The sequence below is a fragment of the Lepidothrix coronata genome, unplaced genomic scaffold (genome assembly GCF_001604755.1).
Source record: "Lepidothrix coronata isolate B3197 unplaced genomic scaffold, Lepidothrix_coronata-1.0 Scaffold119, whole genome shotgun sequence".
Classification (NCBI taxonomy): Eukaryota; Metazoa; Chordata; class Aves; order Passeriformes; family Pipridae; genus Lepidothrix; species Lepidothrix coronata.
The window spans coordinates 2,322,034-2,343,344 of NW_016690299.1; the positions used below are offsets into that span (position 1 = coordinate 2,322,034).

The following is a 21,311-nucleotide window of genomic DNA, read 5'->3' on the forward strand; positions in this document are numbered from 1 at the left end:
ATGCGGCGGCGCGGCGGCGACAGGGACGGCGACAGCGGCGACAGCGGCGACAGCGGCCGGGCGGAGGGCAGGGCCGGCGCGGCCCGGCAGCAGCGGTGAGTACCCGCCGGCCTGGGCGCGCCGCTGCGCTCCCCGGAGCCGCTGTCGCCGTCCCTCGGCCGCGTCCCCTGTCGCGCCTCCTGGGACCACGTGCACCGCGGTGTCCCCCGTGTCACGGGTCTGGCCCCGTGCCCTGGCCGTGCTGCCCGGCCGGGGCCGTGCTGGGGCCGTGCTCCCGTGTCCCCACGCCGTGGCCTTGTCGCCTCGCTGGGGCCGTGACCCCGTGTGTGCCCCCCTGCCGTGGTCGTGCCGCCCTGTCTGTCACGGGGGTGATCTCACCCTGTGGCCATGTCCCCCTGTCACCCTGCCATAGCTGTGACCCTGTACCGTGGCTGTGTCCCCATGTCACCCTGCCACCACCGTGACCCCGTGCAGTGGCCATGTCCCTGTGTCACCCTGCCATGGCCCTGCTCTGTGGCCATGTCCCACCTCATCCCGATGCCATGCTGTGCCATGCCACCTTGCTGTCCCACGTGGTTGCCCTGCCAGCTGTCAGAGGTGCCCCTTGGTGGGCACATCCCCCCGGTCCAGGTCAGTGCTCACCTGCAGCAGGTGTTGTGCAAAGGCTGTGTGAGGGCTCTCCCCTGCACTTGAACATTGGGTGTAGACCAAGAGCAGCACCTGACAATTCCCTGCAGCCTCTCCATGGCATTCCTGGCCTGTTGCTGCCGGCATAAAGCGGGGCTGCTCAGACCAAGGACCTGAAGGATGAGCGGGATTCAAGGAGCCCCCTGTGCCCTGGGAACCAGTGCCACCCTGCTCTGGCACCCCTTTTGCAACCTCTCCTCAGGATCTTGCAGCATGCCCTGGGGCAGAGAATGGACTAGAGGCTCTTCTGCAGGAGGGGTGGTGACCCAGGGACTGAGCTGTGCCTGGCTACCCATCAGAAACCTCTGCCCTAAATCCCCCAGACTGGTTTCCCCATCACCTGGCACCATGAGCCCATGAGGGACGTTGATGCTGGGAAAGCTGCAGCTCTTGGCTTTCCTTTCCCTCTTGGAGGCTGGGGCTGTGTCTTCCTGCTGCAGAGGGCAGCTGGATGTGTCTCCAGCCCCTTCGGAGCAGGACACTGTCAAGGCGGACACACTCCCCCACCCTGTGCTGGTGGCACCTGGGGACATCGCCCTGTGGGCTATGGGCTCTCCAAGCTCTTTCCCACCTTTCCTGTGTCCCTGGAGTATTGCAGAAGCTCTTAGTGCCAAGTTTGGGGACACATTTGTGACTGTGTCTCACCAGCCAGGACTTGGGGTGTTGCCACAGAGTATCAGTTGCTCCTTATTGCCTGTTTGGTTTGCAGCTCCCAGCCCTGGCACAGTCCCTGCCCTTCCTGCCTGCCGGCATCCCGTGGGAAGCTGCCTTTCCTGCCTCCCGGCGTCCTGTGGGAGGGTGTGGGGGATGGAATCATGGCTTTATCACACAGTGTCACAGCGGGGCTGCTCCAACACCTCGGCTTCATCCCCAAAAGCCAAACACAATGCTGGTGTGGGAATCCAGTTCCCAATCGCAGGGAGACACAAACAGCATCCTCAGACCCTCGTGGGGAAAAGCTGCTGTACCCAACCATCACGGCTGGGATTGGGAATGGGGAGCCTGCTCTGCTGCACCCCAAATCCCTTAGGATGGGAGGGGATGTGCTCAGAAGGTGCCTCCCTTGCAGGGGCCGACGTTCCTGGCTCCCCTGCCTGGGGACCCTCTTGGGGACCCTCCTCCTGGGAATGCTCCTCATCTACATCTCCGTGCCCTTCCTCATCCGCCTCTTCCCCAGCGTGCTCACCAAATTTGTCTACCTGAACTTCCGTGAGTACCCTGGGGCTGTCCCAGCCGGGAGAACCCTCACAGAGACTCAGCTGGGTGGGTGGGGAGCCCCCAGAACATGGGTGGGACCACACCCGCTGCCTGGGTGGCACTGGGACAGCACCCACCCGACTCCCCCTGGGCCGTGGGCTTGCAGAGGAGGCACGGAGAGACCTTTCCCTGTGTTTTGCAAGCTCTAATAATGTGGTGCTGCCGACCCTGTTTACTGCATGAAGTTACAACACGCCTGGGCACGCACAACATCAGCGGGGCTGGGAATCTGGGATAGGAGGACATGGCAGAGGGCTGAGCTCGTCTACCCGAGCGTGGCCTTAAATAGTTTAAAAACCATAACGTGTTGATTTGAAAAAAAAAAAAATAAAGGTGCAAAAGCAACTGGGTATGAGGTGTGATGGCTGTGATTTCTCCGTCAGTGGCCTTCCCCTTCTTCGCGGACTTTCGGCGGCCGGAGCTGCTGGTGAACAACACCATCAGCCTGCACCTCACCACCGAGCCGGGCGTCACCGTTGGCATCTGGTGAGCAGGACATCCTTGGCGTCCTGGGTGGGCACAGCACTGTCCTGGCTCAGCCAGGTGGAATCCCCCCGGGGTGACCCTGCTGTGGCCCTCAGGCACACGGTGCCGGGCAGCAGAGCGGCCGAGGCGCGGGGCCAGGACCGGCGCTGGTACGAGGAGGCACTTGCTGATGCTCACCCCGTGATCATCTACCTGCACGGCAATGGGGGCACCAGGTGAGTGCCCGTGGGTGCTGCTGCAGGGCCAGGACCAGGGGAGGATGGGTGCAGGGGCTGCTCTCAGGTGAGAACCAGCAAACTCAGTGCAGCAGCTGGCAGTGCTGTGGGGCCGGGGCTGCTGCGGTGGGTTCTGAACTGTCAGTCATAAAAAGTCCCTGAAAGATAAAGGGGATAAAAACTCAGCCACCCCAGAGCATCCAGCTCTCCCCTCCTGGGAAAAGGTCACTCTGGCCACTCACCTGCACTGGTGCTGGAGGGGAGAGTCCCTTGGGGTCCATCCCCCCAAGCTCTAACCTCATTCTCCCCATCAGGGCTGCGCGTCACCGTGTCCAGTTCCTGAAGGTAAGTGGTGCCCTGTGGGGACACTGGAACCTGCTGGGAGTAAGGCTCCTGCTGGCTCAAGGGACCCGGGAGGGACCCTGGGCAGAGTGAACTGGCCATGCTGGGGGTCCTGGGGTGCATTCCCCCCCCCGCCCCGGTCGTAACACCCTGCTGCTCTGACAGACGATGGGGGCTGCTGACTTCCACATCCTGGCTCTGGACTACAGAGGTAGAGTCATCCCCCTGCCCCTCACTGGGTGACCCCCTCTTGGGGCTGGTCCCCCCCAGGGTGGTGACACCGAGCCATGTCCCCCACAGGCTATGGGGACTCCACTGGACACCCCACGGAGAGCGGCTTCACCACGGACGTCCTGGCACTCTACGACTGGGCGAAAGCACGGAGTGGGAACAGCAGCATCCTCTTCTGGGGACACTCCCTGGGGACAGGGTAGGTGCAGGGTGGGGATGGAGGGACTCAGAGCCCACCCTGCCCCCTGTGACGCTGCTGCTAAACTGGTGGCACCTGGGGATGGACCAAAGGGTTGGAGCGGCTCCTCGGTGGAGGCACCTGCAAAGCCAAACTGAGCCAGGAAGGGGGAAGTCTGAGGGTGCTGTGCACCCTGCCAGGGTGTCATGGCTGCTCCCCCTCACTGTCACCTCCCCTGTCACAGGATTGCCACAAATGCAGCAAGGAAACTGCAGGAGGAGCGAGGTAAGGGCCAGCATGGCTGGGTTGGGTTGTCCCCACGTGGTGTCCCCCTGGGGCTCTGCACAGCCTTGGCCGGATTTTGGGGGCCACAGAGGAGATGGGGAGCCCTGTCACTCTCTGCTTTAGCATCAAGCTTGGTCCCTGTGATGGGGACAAGTGACCATCCCTGTCCTCCTTAGCGGGATGGGGACATCTTGGTCCCACAGCTGCTGCCTGGGAGGGGAGTGTGGCAGCAGTCTGGGGAGGGGGGACAGCTCCCCCCAGTGCTCCCACCCTGTTTTGCTCTCAGGGGTCCAGGTTGATGCCGTTGTCCTGGAGTCTCCCTACACCAACATCCGAGAGGCAGCTGCCCACATCCCCATCACCAAGGTGAGTCTGGGGGGTCACCCAGCAGTGACAGGGGGGTGGGTTCTGCCTGTTGGGTCCCCAGTTGGTGACAGGCTCTGCCTGTGGGGTCCCCCAGCAGTGTCAGCCCCAGCTACCTGGGTCTCCCCCCCACACACACTTGAATCCAAGCCATGGCTTAGCACCCCCCAAATTCTCTCCCTGGCAGATCTACCGCCAGTTCCCAGGTTTTGGGTACCTCATCCTGGACTCGCTGGCTCGGGCTGACATGTTCTTCCGCAGCGATGAGAAGTGAGTTCCCAGTGGGAAGGGGTGCAGCCGTTTCCAGGGCGCTGCCGGGATAATTCCGGGACCACCTGGCTGAGGAGAGGTGTCATGTCACCCCATGAAATGCCTGCACTCCTCTGTGTTTACCCAGCTTACTCATGCCTCAAAAGTGCCTTTTTATTTGCACGACTTATCAGTTATCAGTGTGATTATTAAGCAAAGTCCACAAGCCACCATCCCTGTTTTTGGGCACTACCCACTCGCGTCCCACCCGCAGCCCATGCCAGAGAGATTTATGGGTGCTTTTGAAACCAGAGACCTGCTAATTGGGTTCAAGGTGATTAGGGTGCTCGGTGCTGCCATGCCAGGGCAGGCAGCGTGGACATCACCCACATAGGCACGCCAGGGCACCTGGTGTGGGTGCTACTGATAGGTTGGGATGGCTCTGAGGGGCAGTGCCAGGGGGGTCGGGGTGCTGTGGGAGTTTTAGCAGGGGCTGGTGAGGCTCCTGTGGGTCTGTTGGCTCTGGGGTGAGTCCTCAGCACTGTGCTTGCTGCCCACAGCGTGAAGGTGCTGGCCTGTCCCCTCCTCATCTTGCATGCAGAAGATGATGGTGTTGTGCCTCCACACCTGGGACGCAAGGTGGGGACCTGCCATCTGGGCTATCACGGCAGGGGGGCACCATTCCAGCCTGGCTTTGGAGGGATGAAGTGGCCAGAGAGGGGGTGGCCACCCCCAGGGTGCCAGGAGCAGGTTTGGGGTCCCACTAACCACAATCCCTCCCCACCCCAGCTCTATGAGACAGCTCGCAGCGCCTACAAGGACAAAACCAAAGTGAAGTTCATTACCTTTCCCGAAAAGTTGGGCTTGGGCCACGACTACATCTCGTTCAACCCGGAGCTGCCAGCCCTGGTGAAGTAAGTGCTGCTTCACAGAAATGGGGGGGCACAGGATGAGCCTTGGCTTCTTCTCCCACTGGTGCCTTCTCTCCTGCTGCAACCACACAGGTGTCTTCCCCCTGCTCCTTCCCCTCCCCATGGTGTTTGCTGGAATCACTTTTTGAGTTTCAATCACTCTTCATTGCCCTCAGCCTGGATGTCGTGGAGAAGTGGCCCTGGGGACACCAGCTCCTCTTTGCCCTGGGTGCAGAGATGCTCCAAGCCCAGCTCAGCCCCACATCCAGGGATCACAAATCAGGCTCTGACGCAGCACAGGAGGGTCAGTGACACAGTGTAAGATTTATTACATCTTGTTGCAGAGACTTTTTGAACATGAAGTGACACCAACTGCTGCGTGCAGCGACCACGCACTCCCTCCATCCCACTCCAGGACCCCCACATGGCACTGAGCTTACTGCTGTAAGTAATAAAAACTACTGAAAAACCTTTTAATTCGCCCCCTGCCTCGAGGATGCTGCAGGTGACTCGAGGGATGGAGACACTGGTGTGGTCTGGGTCACCAGAGCCGCGAGTGGGAGGATCCCATGGATCAGTGGTGGGGGTACATGAGACTGACTTCAAACACCCTTCAGCCCCCTGGCACTGGTGCCTCAGGGCTGGCAAGGGCTGCACCCCCATATCCTGCTTCAGCAGCGCCTGCAAGGGCCCAGCCAGCTGCGTCCAGCTGCGTCCAGCTGTGTCCAGCTGTGTCCAGCTGTGTCCAGCTGTGCTGCCCACCCCATCCCTGGCCGTTAACGTTGGTGGAAGCAAGCCCAGTCCCTAATTTTAGGCTTCAGCAAACAGCCCCTTGGACTCCAATGGCACTTTTTATTTTTAGCACCTAATGCAAGCAAAACAGGGCGACGTGGTTTTTTTCGCTTTCCACACGACACTTGACAGTTATAAAAATCCCGCCCCTTTCCCGGTTCCCGCTCCGCACGTAGGAAAGCCAGCAGCAGCGACACACAGACTAAGACAGCAGAGAATTTTACAGCGCATGTGCTCCCGTCCCCTGGCTCCGGCCCCTGGCTCCGGGGGGTCCCTACGCCGCTGTGCCGTTGGGGGTCTTGTCCTGGGCCGCGTCCCGGGGCTCGTTGGGCGGGGGGATCTTCAGGTCGGAGGGCTCCACGTGCCAGATGTCCCGGGCGTACTCCTTGATGGTGCGGTCGCTGGAAAACTTGCCGGCCGCCGCGATGTTCCTGATGACCATCTTGGTCCAGGCCTTGGAGTTCTGCAAGGAGAGCGGCGGGACTTGTTGGCCCCCAGGCCAGGGACAGTGTGGCTTGTTGGCCAAGGGTGGCTTTCAGCCAGCAGCACAGGATCCCATCTCCGTGCACAGCCCCACCAGACCCCTTCTCTGGGATGTTGTGTCCCAGCACACGTCCTGCCTCGTCTCCGGGCTGGCACTCACCAGGTACAGCTCGCTGACCTTCTCCTGGCACTTCACATAAGCCTCGTAGTCTGCAAAGACTTTAAACCTGGAGCAGTGAAGAGAAGAGGAGTCAGGGGCATGCGGAATGGGAAGGTGGGAGCATGGCATGATGCCTCATCTGGGGCTTCCTCTGACACAAATCCTCCAGCCAAATTGCCCCTCCCCAACCCTGCTGGTACAGAACCCCGGATGCCCCGGGAAGGCACCCAGGGAAAAGACTTCTCCGATCCCAATGCCCATGGCTGCTCAGTGCTTTGGCCAGGAAAGCCCTTGAAATACCCGAAATTATCTGGAGGGGCTGCGCACCCAAAGGTGTTATTGCAGCAAGCATGAAGGGCCATCCCTGCAGAGCCTGTGCCTGGGGAGCACCGTCCACGTGCAGTGTGGCCCCACCACCCTGATGTGGTCATCAGGGCCAGAAAAGGGATGGTTGCTGCAGGGGAGAGACCCAGCCCAGGGGGTGGCAGGATGGCACCCCAGGCCTCACCGGTCGTGGTGGAAGAGCATGTTGATGACGTCGTCGAAGAGGTTGGGCTCGTTGGGGGAGAAGAAGCCACTCTTAATCTGGTCCACGGCTTGTTTCAGCTCGGGGAGCCGGTCGTAGTAGAGCTGGGCATCGTACCTGGAGGGAAGGGGTGACATGAGATGGTGCAGCCCCAGCTGCCTGTGGTGACACCCCTGTGGCGTCCCCAGCCCTCACCCTTTCTTGTCCAGCTCCGTGACGTCCTCCACCCTCATGCCGAAGATGAACAGGTTTTCCTCCCCGGCCTCCTCGGCCATTTCCACGTTGGCTCCGTCCATGGTGCCGATGGTCAGGGCCCCGTTCAGCATGAACTTCATGTTCCCCGTGCCCGACGCCTCGGTGCCCGCCGTGGAGATCTGCTCCGACAGGTCGGTCGCAGGGATCACTGCCAACAGAACACGGGGACACGAGGGGCTCGTGGGGACCAGCTCCGAGTTTGTATCACGCCAAAGGATGTTGGATCTGCTGCCTGGCAGTGACGGAGCCATGGGCTGGTGGAGGGACATACCCTCCCCAGAATGTGCCCAGGGTACCTTTCTCTGCCAGGGAGACCCTGTAGTTCTCCAGGAAGATGACCTTCAGCTTGCTCCCCACCATGGGGTCGTTGTTCACCACCTGAGCCACGGCGTTAATGAGCTTGATGATCATTTTGGCCATGTGGTATCCTGGGGCAGCCTAAGGAGAGAAGCCACAGGTGAGCCACAAGGGCTGGTGGCAGGGGCAGGTGAGGCACACCCAGCTCCCACATATCCAGGGAAGAACCTGCTCAGCCCTGCTCCCATCATCGTATCCAACACGTGTTGCACAACCACGTTTTTGGGGACTTCCATGACCACAGGCAACAGATGGTTGTCTCAGCCTCCCCCCCGCCCAGATCTGGTGCCTTTTTTGGGTTGAAGGTAACCAGGCTACTCCAGCACTTCCTGGAGAACTCCATGGACATAGAATGATGGAATTGTTTAAGTCGAAAAAACCCTCTTAAGATCATCAAATCCAACCATTCCCCCACGACTGCCAAGGCCACCACTGACCCATGTCCCCAAGTGCCACATCCACACGTCCTTTAAATCCCTCCAGGGACGGGGACTCCACCACTTTCCTGGGCAGCCTGTTCCAATGCCTGACCATCCTTTTGGTGAAGAAATTTTTCCCAATATCCAATCTAAACCTCCCCTGGTGCAACTTGAGGCTGTTTCCTCTGTCATGTCACTTGTTACCTGGGAGAAGAGACCAACCCCCACCTGGCTTCACCCTCCTGGCAGGTAGATGTAGAGGCACGGCCCCATGAGGCATCTGAACCCACACCCCCCAGAGTACTTTCAAAGACTTCCATCAAAATGTCTTAAAAACTCCTGAGCCAACTCACCTTGCCCCCAATGATCACCGTCCTCGGTACGAACAGCTTTGCAGGATCCTTCCTGATTCCTGGAGGGAAGAGCAGCGCGGTGTCACCGGGGAATGGGGGACACAGGGATGCTGGTGCACCCCTGGGGACAGCCCGTGCCCCGGTGCCTTACGGTTGTACATGGTGATGATGTGCAGGCAGTTCATCAGCTGCCGCTTGTACTCGTGGATCCTCTTCACGTGCACGTCGAACATGGAGGAAGGGTTGATCTTCACCTTGTACTCCTTCTCCAGGTACAGCGCGAACTTCACCTTGTTCTCCTGGCCGAGGGCAGGGAGTGTCTCAGCCCCTGGTCTCTGCCCCCCCTGCCCTGCCTGTGCCACCCCCTGCCCGCACCCCTCACCTGCTTCACTTTGGCCACCTCCCGGATGAACAGGTCGTCGTCCACGAACTCGTGCAGCTTGGTCAGCTGGCTCAGGTCCCTCACATAGTCCTCCCCGATTTTCTGCAACGGGAGCACAGGCATGTGCTGATGGTGGGATGGTTTGGGTTGGAAGGGATCTTAAAGCTCATCTCGTTCCACCTCCCTGCCATGGGCAGGGACACCTTCCACTATCCCAGGTTGCTCCAAACCCTGTCCAGCCTGGCCTGGAACACTTCCAGGGATGGGGCAGCCACAGCTTCTCTGTGCCAGGGCCTCTCCACCCTCACAGCCAGGAATTTCTTCCTAATATTCCATCTAACCCTGCCCTCTGGCAGTGGGAAGCCATTCCCCCTTGTCCTGGCACTCCAGGCCCTGGTCCAAAGTCCCTCTCCAGCTCTCCTGGAGCTCCTTTAGGCACTGAAAGGTCTCCCTGGAGCCTTCTCCAGGCTGAACACCCCCAGCTTTCCCAGCCTGGCTCCAGGGCAGAGGTGCTCCATCCCTCTAATCCTCTTTGTGGCCTCCTCTGGACTTATTCCAGCAGCTCCACATCCGTATTATGCTGGTGCTCCAGAGCTGGAGGCAGCACTGCACGTGGGGTCTCACCAGGGCAGAGCAGAGGGGGAGAACCCCCTTTCCTCAACCGTCACCCCCTCAACCCTCAACCATTTAGAAGGTGCAAATGTTGGATGTTCTCATGGCATCCCCAGGGTCCCTGGGATCAGGTTGGAAGGGTCAGGGGGCCCAGGGCATTCCCCTCACACCGTTACCTCCGCGATGAGCTCCGCCAGCCCCGGGTTGCAGAGCAGGAGCCAACGCCGGGGGGTGATCCCGTTGGTCTTGTTCTGAAACTTCTCCGGCTCCAGCTCTGCGAAGTCCTCGAAGCTGCGAGGACGAGGAGGGCACAGCTTCAGCCTCGCCCACCTGGCACCACCACCACCACCACTTCCAAGGCGGGGGTGACCCAGCACCGCCTCCCTCCCCGCGCTTACACTTGAGTCTTGACGATCTCGGAGTGGATCTTGGCCACGCCGTTGACGGCGTGGGAGCCCACGATGCAGAGATGGGCCATGTTGATCCTCTTGTTGCCCCCCTCCTCGATCAGGGACATCCTCCGCAGCCGCTCCATGTCGTCAGGGAAGAGGGATGCGATGTGCTGCCGGTGGAGCCGGAGAGGTGGTGAGTGGTGGTGGCACTGAGGGATGTCCCACCCCATGGCTCACAAGGAGGGGACCATGGCAATATCTCCAGTGTGCTGGAGTGGTAGCTTTTACTCTGTTGTGACGGTGCAAACCCCCTTCAAAGGATGCAATTCCCCAGCACGGGTGTCTCTGGACAGAAGGACCCCCAAAAATCCCCCCACAGATGGGTTTTGGGGCACCACATTTGGCCAGTGAGGACATTTTGTAAAAAAGCCTCGTGCTGCCAGACCAAGAGGTCAAACCACCATCTCCTCTGCACTTCCAACCTCATCCTTTCCTAGGAAGAATTTAGCATTTAGGAAGCAAAGAAATGCCAACAGGGGGGTCCCTGGAGCAATGGGTGAAGCCTCTAAACAGCCACTAGCTGCAGGATGGCAATATGCTGGTGGCAAAGTACTTTTCTCTGCACCAACCTCCCAAAACAGGAGCTGGAATCACCCGCCCACACCCCCAACATCATCAGTTTGTGCATCCCCCTCATCCCGACACTATATCCCTGTCCCCCTCTCCGGAGCGTGCTCCTGCACGGCCCCCAGGCACTCACATCCAGGTGTCTCTGGTTGATCTCATAGATGATCTGCAGGTGCCTGGGGAGCAGCTTCTCCACCAGGTCCACGGGCCAGCGCTCCAGGGCCTCGGGAAGCACCGTGTGGTTGGTGTAGGCGAAAGTCCTTTTGGTGAGGTCCCAGGCCTGGTGTGGGGAGAGCCGGCGCTCAGCACCACCCACCCGTGGTCCCCCCACCATCACGGCCCAGCCAGCTCCTCCCAGTGCACACCAGTTAAACCCAACCCGACTGCTCCACATCCCACCCAGCAGCCACAAAACGGGTTCCCCAGCTCCTCCACCGCTGGCGGGTGGGCGCGAGTGGAGGAGACCCAAGAGCCAGGTGGGGTCTCCCGACCTTATCCCACGGCAGCTTCTCGATGTCCACGAAAATCCTCATCAGCTCAGGGATGGCCATGGCGGGGTGTGTGTCGTTCAGCTGGATGGCAACCTGGAAAAGCAGGGTGGGGACACGTGGGGGACACCGGGCATCCCACTGGGCGCGGGCAGCCACGGAGGGTCCAAACACCTCTCCAGCATCTGGGGGGTGTTGGGACAAGCTCCAAGGCACATGTCAGAGCAACCCTGGCTTGTACCTGGTCGGGGAAGGAGTCAAACACAGTTCGGACGGTGTCCGTGCTCCCGAATTTGGATGCTTTGAAGCGGCGGATGATGTCCTGGAGGGTGGCAGCCACCACAAAGTACTCCTGCTTCAGCCTCAGCTCCTTCCCCTCAAAGAACTGTGGGCAGAGGAGCAGGGAACTGCAGGATTCCCACAGGATTCACTGTGCTTCCCGGTGCTCCCTGTGCCCAGGGACCCACACTGGGGTCTGAGCACCAGCTTCCCCCAGCACCAGCTCTAATCCCAACATCATCTTGCTTCCCAGACTTCACCTGGTGCAAACAGATTAAATCCCTGCCAAGCATCACCCAAACCTGTTCCCCTGGTTTGAACATTTTGGCTGCCAGGAAAGGTAGTGAGACAATGGGAAGGGAAGCCATAGGAGCTGTAACAGACAGGAGCTATTTCTGGGACAAGAATTAAACCATGTTTCATGCAGCACAAAACAGGATGAGATGCTGCAGGAGACAACCTCACCACTGGAGCTGTGGTGCCCCTGGCCCTCCCCAGGATTTAACAGGAAAAAAAAAAATCCATCAGGACCAGCACCAAACAGGCTGCAGAGCAAGGAGAGCCACCTTCAACTTCTTCCCCTGCTCCACAGCTCGGTTTGTGGCTGGGAAGGGCTGTACATCCCCATCACGCCTCCATCACATGCCAGCGTGCAGCACGGCAAGAACAAAAGGGTTGGGGTGCAAAGGGCAATTTGAGGCACAACCTCTAGTCCCAGGGCTGCAAAGGACCATCAGGGAAACACCAGCAGCACTCAGCAGTTTGCCTTCATGTTGTATTTTGAGACTCAAGGAATGTTTCTGCAGCAGGACTTGCTCGTCCCCACTCCCTCCCGGCCAATCTGTGCTCAGGGAAAGACTCGTCCTGGTGAGAAGCAGCAATCCCCATCCAAGCAGCTCGAAACACAACTAAAAGCATCTCTGCAGTGTCCTGGAGAGAGGGGCTGCTCCACTTCCCGCTCTGTCTGTGAGCTCTTTAGCCATCCTGAAAACAGGGACCCCTTCCCCTAAAACAGAGGCCCCTCCGTCCCGCATCGTGACTCACGTTGTCGTTGGGATAGAGGACACGGGAGATGTTCTCCGCCAGGTTTCTGTCCAGCACGGCCTGGATGTAGTCTCCAACGTTGACTGGGGAAGGAACAGAGGGATCAGGTGGGCATGGGACCCCCTCACCTCGCCCCATCCCCCCCGGCACCCCACCAGCACCCACTTACAGTCGCGCAGGTTGAAGTCGTTGGGGGCCCGGGCCGACCACAGGCGCATGGTGTTGACGGTGTTGTTCATGTACCCGGGCACGGGGGTGTCGTAGGGCAGTGCCAGCACCACCTAGGACAGTGTCAGGGCAGCTGGAGTTAGGCTGGGATCCCTCCATGTTCCTCCTGGAGCCCTCCCATCCCACAGACCCAGGGTGGAGCTCAGGGTTGTGTCCACCTTCGTGGGGTCACGTGTGTGCGGACACACTTCGTACCCCCAGGGACACCCCAGCCTGCCTGGTTCTAGTGGGAGATGTCCCCATGGCAGGGGGTGGAATGAGATGAGCTCTAAGGTCCCTTCCAACCCAAATTATTCTGAGATTCTATTATTATCCAAGTGGAAGCCTGGGCATGCTTCTAATCCAATCTAACCCTGCCCTCTGGCAGTGGGAAGCCATTCCCCCTTGTCCTGGCACTCCAGCCCTTGTCCAAAGTCCCTCTCCAGCTCTCTTGGAGCCCCTTTAGGCACTGGAAGGGGCTCTAAGGTCTCCCTGGAGGCTTTTCTTCTCCAAGCTGAACACCCCCAGCTCTCCCAGCCTGGCTCCAGAGCAGAGGTGCTCCAGCCCTTAGAGCACCTCTCTGTCCTTCTCTGACTCGCTCCAGCAGCTCCACGTCCTTCTTGTTCTGGGAACTCCAGAGCTGGATGCAGGTAGGAAGTGACCTTAAACATCACCTTGTTCCACCCCCTACCATGGGCAAGGACACTTTCCACTGGACCAGGTTGCTCCAAGCCCCGTCCAACCTGGCCTTGAACACTTCCAGGGACGAGGAGGTTGGCTGCACATGAGGAGCAGCCAAACCTGCGCCCATCCCTATATCCATGGAAGGGCTGTTCCCTGCTCTCCGGCCCCAGCCTGTACCTGGGTGTCGATCCACTTGGCGCCGGTGTCCGAGTGCTCCACGCGGCCGTAGAAGTGCACGGGCAGCATGTACTCGGGACGGGCCTTCTCCCAGGGATTGCCGTGCCGGAGCCAGTCGTCGGCTTCCTCCACCTGATGGAGGGAGCAGGAGCAGTGACAGGGCCACCCAGCCCCAGGAATCTCTCCCCAGCTGGAGGATGGCTGGGAAAGGCTCTGTCTGCTCGCGGCAAAAGGGGGACGATACTTGGGAGTCTGCCCGCCCTCAACCTTGATTTTGGCACCACCTGGAGGCAGGGATCTACCCCAGCCAACCCTGAACCCCGTGTCTCCCTGCCAGAGGGGTGAGGGATGGGGGAAAAAAACAGCATTTCTCTTAGTGCATTGCTAATGTTGCGTTTCCAAACCAGCCTCTTCCAGCCTTGCTCCATGAGGAGCAGGGACACAACTGCTCCATCCTCACCTGCTCCACGGAGCAGCTCTTGGGGTGGCCCTGAGCAGGGCACACTGTGGATGGAGACAAAGGAGGGATGCCCTGTGCTTGCACCAGTTTAAGAAGCTAAACTTGTTCAGGAAAGCATCTGACAAGCTTTAAATATCACAGCAGCAGCCTCCAAGCTCAGGGAGAGTGTCTGTGCAGCCTGAGCTAAGGGGAACTTGAGTTTGGGGCTCCGGCTGTGCCGTGGGCCAGCGAGGGCCACACCTCCATCCGTACCTGCCACCCATCCCGGATCTTCTGGTTGAAGATGCCGTACTCGTAGCGGATGCCGTAGCCATAGGCTGCCAGCCCCAGCGTGGCCATGGAGTCCAGGAAGCAGGCTGACAGGGAGAGAGGGAGCAGTGAGCCGGGATTCCCCAGGAGCCCTGGGAGACAGCAGATCCTTCTCCCCAGGGACAGGCGATAGCCACGAGCAGCAGACCTGCAGGGACACAAGGCAGGGCCAGCAGCCACCCAGCCCCTCCCACTCCACACACTGGAGAGGCTGGAGCAATAAACTCCCCAGGATTAGGTGCATCCTGCGGTGGATGCAAACCCCCAGGGATGTGTCCCACTCACCAGCCAGCCTGCCGAGACCCCCGTTGCCGAGACCAGCATCCTCCTCGATTTCCTCCAGCTCTTCCATGTCCAGGCCGAGCTACAGACAAGGAGGAGACGAGTTGGAGACTCCCAGGGTGCCCAGCCCCATGGAGGGGAGGCACTGTTGGCACACACTCCTTTGCAGGTGGGCTGCAGGAGGGGTGGAAAGGCACCCAGTCCCACCCAGGAAGACCCACCCCTGGGACACTGTGATTTGCATCCAAAGAAGCCCCTCTCCCCCTTGGCTGCAGCTCCACACCATGGCAGGGACCAGCTTTGGTGTTTAAAGTCACTCCACCAGCCTTTACAAGGGACACACACACCCATGACCTCGCTGAGGGCAAAGTTCTGGGCGTGGGAGACACCCAGCTGTGACCAGGGTGCTGCTCTTGGGGTCCCAGACATTTCCAAGGGCTCTGAGGGCTTATTCTCAGGCCTGTTCCCTCTCTCCCTGGCTGCAGACCCACAGGGGCAGGCACCAGGTTCCTGCTCCCCCAGCATCCCCATCCCTTGGGCCAGTCACCCAGATGCCATGTTCTCATTCCCACGGCACCCTCATCCCTTGGGGAAGGCACCTGGATGCCTGGTTCCTCCTCCTCCAACATCCCTATCCCCTAGGGAAGGCACCTGGATGCCTGGTTCCTCCTCCTCCAGCATCCCTATCCCCTAGGGAAGGCACCTGGATGCCTGGTTCCTGCTCCCCCAGCACCCCAATCCCCTAAGGAAGGGACCTGGATGCCTGGTTCCTGCTCCCCCAGCACCCCAATCCCCTGGGGAAGGCACCCAGGTGCCCATCCTCCTGACTCCAGGCATCACCCTTTAAGGTGAGAAGAACCTACACCACTTTTTGAGGGAAATTTAAATTTTCCAGCCTGGGATCCTGTGGAAGTAAGAGGTTTTGCATATGCAAAAACTCCTCGAGGAGCTCAGCTAAGCCCCCTTTTCCCATGGAAACCCTTGGCTCTGATGTCCCACAGTCACAGCAAGTGGATAAAAATTAAAAAAAAAGCCCTAAAAAGAAGTTCCTCTCCTTTGAACATGTTCCTGCTCTTGTGCAACCACCCTGGCCATGTCTGGCAGTGCTGGGCACAGAAGGTGACAGTGGGGGGAGGAAAGGAGCCACCCAAAAACCTCAGATAACCCCACTGCCACCAGGTGCCAGTGCCCGGCTAGGGTTGAGTAGGCCAAGGTTTTATTCCTCCCCGCCACTGATTACTGGTATTAACGGCCTCATCCATAGAACCACCAGTTCCCTTTCAGTTTATAGGCTGGAAATGGGATCCTGCTGGTTCCCCAGATCGCAGCTGCCGGGCTGGGCAGCTCCAGGCCTTTCAAGAGCAGGTCTTGGAGCAGCATTTCCTGCAGCTCAAGGAGCGGTTTGCAGCCAGCGTGGCAAAACACGGACATTCCCAGGAGCTGGAGAGCACAGAGCCCTCCTTGTCCCAGTCCTCATCCCCACCTGGGATGCTCACCTGGTACACGGCCTCGTCGCAGGCGTTCTGCAGCCCCAGGTTAATCATGGTGTTCTGCAGCGTCCGCCCCATGTAGAACTCCAGGGAGAGGTAGTAAATCCTCTGGAAGAGAAAACCACCCCCTGGTCACCTCCCCTGGAGGGCTAGAGGAGGCTCCACAGGACCCCAAAGCTGTTTACTGGGTGATATCTCACCAAGAACTCTCAACAGAGCAGGGTGGTTTGCACCAGGAAATTGAGGGCTGCGGCTCCTGTGCGGCCCTGCAGCCCCTGCCCTGCTCTCCTGCTGTTTCCCAAGCCGGGAAGACGCAGTTTTATTTGGACAAGCCCCGCTGCCCTGTCCCAGAGCAGGGACAGCTCCGGGATGGCCACCCCACACGCCCGCCGGCGGCCGCGGCGGCACAAAGTTAAACTTTAAAAGAGGAGACGTTTCCTCCCGTGACCCTGGAGCTGCAAAACAACCGGAAAACCACGCGAGGCGCCGGGGCCAGGCGGCGGCTGTAGGGACACTGTGAGGACACCGTGGGGACACGGCCTTCCTCTGCCCTTCCCGGGGGTTCGGAGCACGGGATGCTCCCGCTGACACCGCGGGCACAGGACGCGGCCGCTCCGGCCTTGCGCTAAGCCGTCCCCTGGCGTCAGCACCGGCAGGTTTTAAGGAAGGATTTAGGCTGGAGGAAGTCGCTGACTCGACAGGTTTCCTTCCCCAGGACCTGCGCGGAGTCGGGCTGGGAATGGAGATGGGACAGAACCCCGGAATCACAGAATGGTTCGGGTTGCGAGGGATCCTAAAGATAGATCATCTTGTTCCAACTCTCCCGCCACGGGCAGGGTGTGCAGGGCAGGATCCTTGGGGATTTCTGGTTTGACCGCAGCAGAGCTGGGAGCAGTGACTCCAGGCAGGCAGCCCGGCTTGCCTGCACGGAAGAGTCCCAAATCCAAGCCCTGGAAGAGGCTCCTTTTCCTCACCCCTACGCAACACGGGGGAGCGCTGAGCTATCGGGGCTGGCACGGTCCCAGCGAGGTGTTGGCAGGGAGGAAATTGATGCCGACAGGGACATCCAGGTGTCAGGAGAGGGATTAGGGCTTAATCCCCGCGGGGCAGAGCCCGGAGCGAGCCAGCGGGACGAGCAGCAGCGCAGCAACTCCTGCACAAACCGGATCGCTCACGCTTGGGATCACTTGTGTTAAACAAGACCTGTTTGTGGTTGGCTTCGGGTGCCTTTAAGCCTTTCCAATAATTCCCCCGGGAAGGCTTTGGAGTTGGTTTTGGTAGACAGCACCCACGCCGGCGCCGCGGGACAACAAACGGCGTTCCCATGCCCTGCACCCCGCTCCCGGCCAAGCCGCGCTCTGTTTGTTTTGCAGAGCAAAGGACAGTGGCCTCGCTTGGTAAAGTCCAATCCCTCCGCTCGGAAAAGTTACCGGGAACAGCCCTAAATCCACGGAAAAAAACCCGAGCCTCCCCGATCTCTTATATTCCAGCGCGGAGGGAGGGTTCAAGCCCACGGCGTTACGATGGATCCCACCCCAGCCGTAACCCAGGACCCACCGCGGGGGGGTTCCCACCACACAGAGGGGTCCTCCCCCCCCTCTCCCCCGCATCCCAGCGCTCCCACCTTGGGATCCTTCTCATAGTAGTACTGCTGGGTGCGGATCCAGCGCCCCACCAGGTGGTCGCGCACGGTGTGGGCCAGGGCGAAGTAGTAGTCGCGTGGGGTGGCCACATTGCGGTCCTTGACCAGGGTGAAGTGCAGGTGCCGGTTGAAGCCCCGCTTGAGCTCGGCCACGTTCTCGGCGCCCACGATGCCGCGGATGCTGATCTGCTTCCGCCGCTCCTGGTCCGACAGCGGCCGCGACATCGCGGTGGGGCTGCGGGGACACGGGGAGGGGGCACACGGGCACACGGGCTGGGCTCCGCCGCCGCGTTCCGCCTCCGCCCCGCGCTGGCACCGCCCCGGGAGGGGACGGGATGGGGACGGGATGGGGACGGGCCCCGCAAAGGGCCGCCCACGCGCGGGGAGGAGCGGCGGCCAAGACACGGGGGGGACAAAAGTGGGGGGGACCCCGGGGATGGACAGAGGGGGGTGCAAAGTGGGGAGGGGGGACCACGGAGGTGCACGGAGGGACGTGCAAAGGGAGCGATCCTGGGGGTCTGAGAGGGTTCTGTAAAGAGGGGGACCCCCGGGATAGATAGTGGGGGGTCCCGGGGAGGGGGATAGAGGGGTGTGCAAAGGAGAGAACCCCAGGAACGTGGAAAGTGTGTGCCCCGGGAACCACCACCTGGGGTAAAAAGGGGGAGACCCCGGGGATGGACAGAGGGGGGTGGAAATGGGGGACCCCGGGGGTCACAGAGGTGGGGGGACCTCGAGGGGTCACAGAGGGGTGTGCAAGGCGGGGGAACCCCGGCGACCGCCACCTGGGTTGCTCAGAAGGGCGCTCAACGAGAGGGGGGACATCGGGGGTGCACAGAGGAGGGTGCAAAGGCGGGGGGGGGGAACGCTGGGAGTCCCAGAGGAGTCTGCAAAAGAGGAGGGGGACCCCAGGGATGGACAGAGGGGTGTGCAAAGGAGGGGGACCCCGGGAGTCACAGCGGGGTGTGCAAAGGAGAGGGACCCCGAGTACGGACAGAGGGGCGTGCAAAGGGAGGAGACTCCGGGGAGGGGGTGTCACCAAGGAGGGTGCAAAGGGGGTGTCCCGGGAACCGCCACCTGAGTTGTTCAGAAGGATGTGCAACGGTGGGGACCGTGAGAGACCCCAGGGATGGACTGAGGGGTGTGTAAGGGGAGGGAGATCCCGGGGTGGGGGTCACAGAGAGGTGTGCAAAGCGGGGGGAACCCAGGAACGTGGGAAGTGTGTGACCCAGGGACCGCCACCTGGGGGTAAAAAAAGGGGGAGACCCCCGGGGGGCACAGGAGGCTGTGCAAAGGGAGGGATGCCAGGCAAGTGGAATGGGGGTGTCCTGGGAACCGCAGCCCGGGGTGCACGGAGGGATGTGCAAAGGGGAGACCCAGGGAATCACAGAGGGGTGTGCAAAGGGGGTGTGTGGGGATTCCGGGGGTCTCAGTGGGGCGTGCAAAGGGGAAAGGGGGTGCAAAGAGGAGGACCCCGGGGGCGCACAGAGAGGGAGTGCAAGAGCGGGGGGGCAAAGGGTGTGCAGCGGAGGGGGGCGCGGAGCCGGGGCAGAGCACGGAGCCCCCCCAGCACCGCACCTGCGGCGGCCGGAGCGACTCCGGGCGCGGCCGCTCCCCCCTCCCTGCTCTCACCCACAGAGGGACCGCCCCACGGAGGGACCGCCCCACGCAGAACCCCGCCCGCCCCACCCGTGGCTCCTCCCGCCCGGGCAGCCGCTCTTGGAGCACGTACAAGGTCCTCCCCGCCGGCCCCGGAGGGAAAAGCCGGGAAGTGTCATGATGTGTTTCCCACCCGTGTCACGATCCATCCCCGTGTCTCGGTCCCCGTCCCCGCCCCTCCGTGTCACGGTGTCCTCCCCCTCAGTGTCACGAACCCCCCCGTGCCTCGGTCCCTTTCCTGTGTCACGGTCCCTGCCTCCCTCCCGCCCCCCGGTCCCCCCCGCATCCCTCTCCCGGCTCCCCCTCCCTCTCCCCACGCTTCCTCACTGTTCGCTGCCCGCCTGCAATCCCTCTGGAAATGGCGTGGGATGCCTTCCTCCCTGCGGCTCCGGGCTCTTCCCAGCTGTTCCCGTACCCAGGCTGCCCGCAGGACTCTGCCCTGCCCGCCTGGCCCTGCCTCCCGTTCGTCCCAAGGGCAAGAAAACCCCATATGAGCTTCTAACGCAACACTTCCTCCTCCTCCTCCCCAGCCATGGCTCCACAGGCTTTCCAGCCTGTGTGCTTTCCCTTCCCAGCGTCCTGGGCTCATCCCACAGCATGGGCAGCAGGGCAAGGAAAGGGGATTGTTCCCCTCTGCTCTGCTCAGGTGAGACCCCACCTGTGCTCCAGCTCTGGGGCACCAGCAAGGGTGTGGAGCTGCTGGAACAAGTCCAGAGGAGGCCATGGAGATGTTCCGAGGGCTCCAGGCCCTGTGCTTTGGAAACAGGCTGGGAGAGCTGGGGGTGTTCAGCCTGGAGAAGGTTTTGGGGAGACCTCAGAGACTGTTCCAGTGCCTAAAGGGACTCCAGGAGAGCTGGAGAGGCACTTTGGACAAGAGTCTGGAGTGCCAGGACAAGGGGGAATGGCTTCCCATTGCCAGAGGGCAGGGTTAGATTAGATTAGAAGCATGCCCAGGATTCCACTTGCATAATAATAGAATCATATAGAATGGTTTGGGTTTGGAAGGGACCTTGAAGCCTATCTCATTCCAACCCCCTGCCATGGGCAGGGACACCTTCCACTATCCCAGGTTGCTCCAAGCCCCATCCAGCCTGGCTTTGGACACTTCCAGGGATCCAGGGGCAGCCACAGCTTCTCTGGGCAACCTGTGCCAGGGCCTCACCACCCTCACAGCCAAGAATTCCTTCCCAGTATCTCATCTAAATCTCCCCTGTCAGTGTAAAACCATTCACCCTTGTCCTGCTGCACCAGATCCTCTGGCCCTGGGCTGTTCCCTGTGCTGTCCATGACTTCCAGGCTGGTTTTTCATGCTGCAGGGAGGATGCAGTTTCCTGTATCTCCGGTGTCCTTGGGCATGTTCCTGCTCTGGAAGGGACAAACATCCTTCTGAGATGCACTTAATGCATTAACATTTTCTTCTTTAGGCCTGGACTTGAGCCCGTGGTGAGCTCAGAGGCTGCACATTGAAAATCTCTCCTGAGGCACTCCAAGAAAACAGAGCAGGCACTGATATTCCAGGAGCAAGCCCTTCTCGTGCCCCTGGGAGAACTGTCCATGCCGTTCCCTCGGAAATGGCCCCCCCTTAGCATTTTGCCTCCATTTCAGTCTCCCTGGGGAGATGCTGCTCTGTATCCAGCCTTGGTCATTCCTCCCTCCTGTAGGATTCCATCCCTCCTTCCCTATATCCCTCATCCCTGCTGATGGGCTGCAGGTGGAGCGGGGAGCCCCGAGTGGCCCCATGTCACCAGGGCTAGGAGCTGCAACCTCCTCTCTCCCACTTGTCCCAGCTCAGCATCCACCTTGGGAATGGGGAATTGTCATGGCTTCTCATGAAGAAGGGATGTAGGAGTTTGCTCAGGAAAGGCTTAGGAAAAGGCTGGGCGGGATGTGGGGCTGCTGGATTTGGGATTCCTGGCTGTGCCTGGGTTAGCTCCCCACACACGGGTGTAACACGGGGTTTGCAATGACCCGTCTCCCTCCTGGGGCATCTCCTGGTCACGGGGGGATAAATTAAATCTCCTGTCCTTGCTG

General features: G+C 60.6%; 2 protein-coding genes across 2 annotated transcripts in view; one reads left to right on the top strand and one right to left on the bottom strand.

The window, feature by feature from the left end:
* On the top strand, positions 1-5,681 carry ABHD12B (abhydrolase domain containing 12B). Its single transcript, XM_017825490.1, has 13 exons — positions 1-95; positions 1,757-1,896; positions 2,328-2,430; positions 2,526-2,645; positions 2,960-2,990; positions 3,153-3,198; positions 3,288-3,417; positions 3,641-3,681; positions 3,968-4,047; positions 4,232-4,314; positions 4,854-4,932; positions 5,083-5,207; positions 5,549-5,681. Exons 1-13 carry the CDS (start codon positions 1-3, stop codon positions 5,568-5,570), a joined length of 1,095 nt encoding a protein of 364 aa, XP_017680979.1. The 3' UTR covers positions 5,571-5,681.
* Positions 5,682-6,036: 355 nt separating this feature from the next.
* PYGL (phosphorylase, glycogen, liver) overlaps positions 6,037-21,311 on the bottom strand; it is a 35,150-nt gene continuing 19,875 nt past the window's right edge. Inside the window, exons 5-24 of the mRNA XM_017825479.1 lie at positions 17,607-17,859; positions 15,989-16,090; positions 14,496-14,574; positions 14,154-14,257; positions 13,442-13,573; positions 12,543-12,654; positions 12,374-12,456; positions 11,292-11,435; positions 11,054-11,146; positions 10,696-10,842; positions 9,942-10,105; positions 9,720-9,834; positions 8,932-9,033; positions 8,701-8,848; positions 8,550-8,608; positions 7,717-7,858; positions 7,361-7,568; positions 7,148-7,282; positions 6,640-6,706; positions 6,037-6,459 (exon numbers count right to left, since the gene is read on the bottom strand). Of these exons, the coding sequence (XP_017680968.1) occupies positions 6,271-6,459; positions 6,640-6,706; positions 7,148-7,282; positions 7,361-7,568; positions 7,717-7,858; positions 8,550-8,608; positions 8,701-8,848; positions 8,932-9,033; positions 9,720-9,834; positions 9,942-10,105; positions 10,696-10,842; positions 11,054-11,146; positions 11,292-11,435; positions 12,374-12,456; positions 12,543-12,654; positions 13,442-13,573; positions 14,154-14,257; positions 14,496-14,574; positions 15,989-16,090; positions 17,607-17,849 (2,568 nt within the window). The 5' untranslated portion in view covers positions 17,850-17,859 and the 3' untranslated portion in view covers positions 6,037-6,270. The remainder of the gene's footprint in view (positions 6,460-6,639; positions 6,707-7,147; positions 7,283-7,360; positions 7,569-7,716; positions 7,859-8,549; positions 8,609-8,700; positions 8,849-8,931; positions 9,034-9,719; positions 9,835-9,941; positions 10,106-10,695; positions 10,843-11,053; positions 11,147-11,291; positions 11,436-12,373; positions 12,457-12,542; positions 12,655-13,441; positions 13,574-14,153; positions 14,258-14,495; positions 14,575-15,988; positions 16,091-17,606; positions 17,860-21,311) is intronic.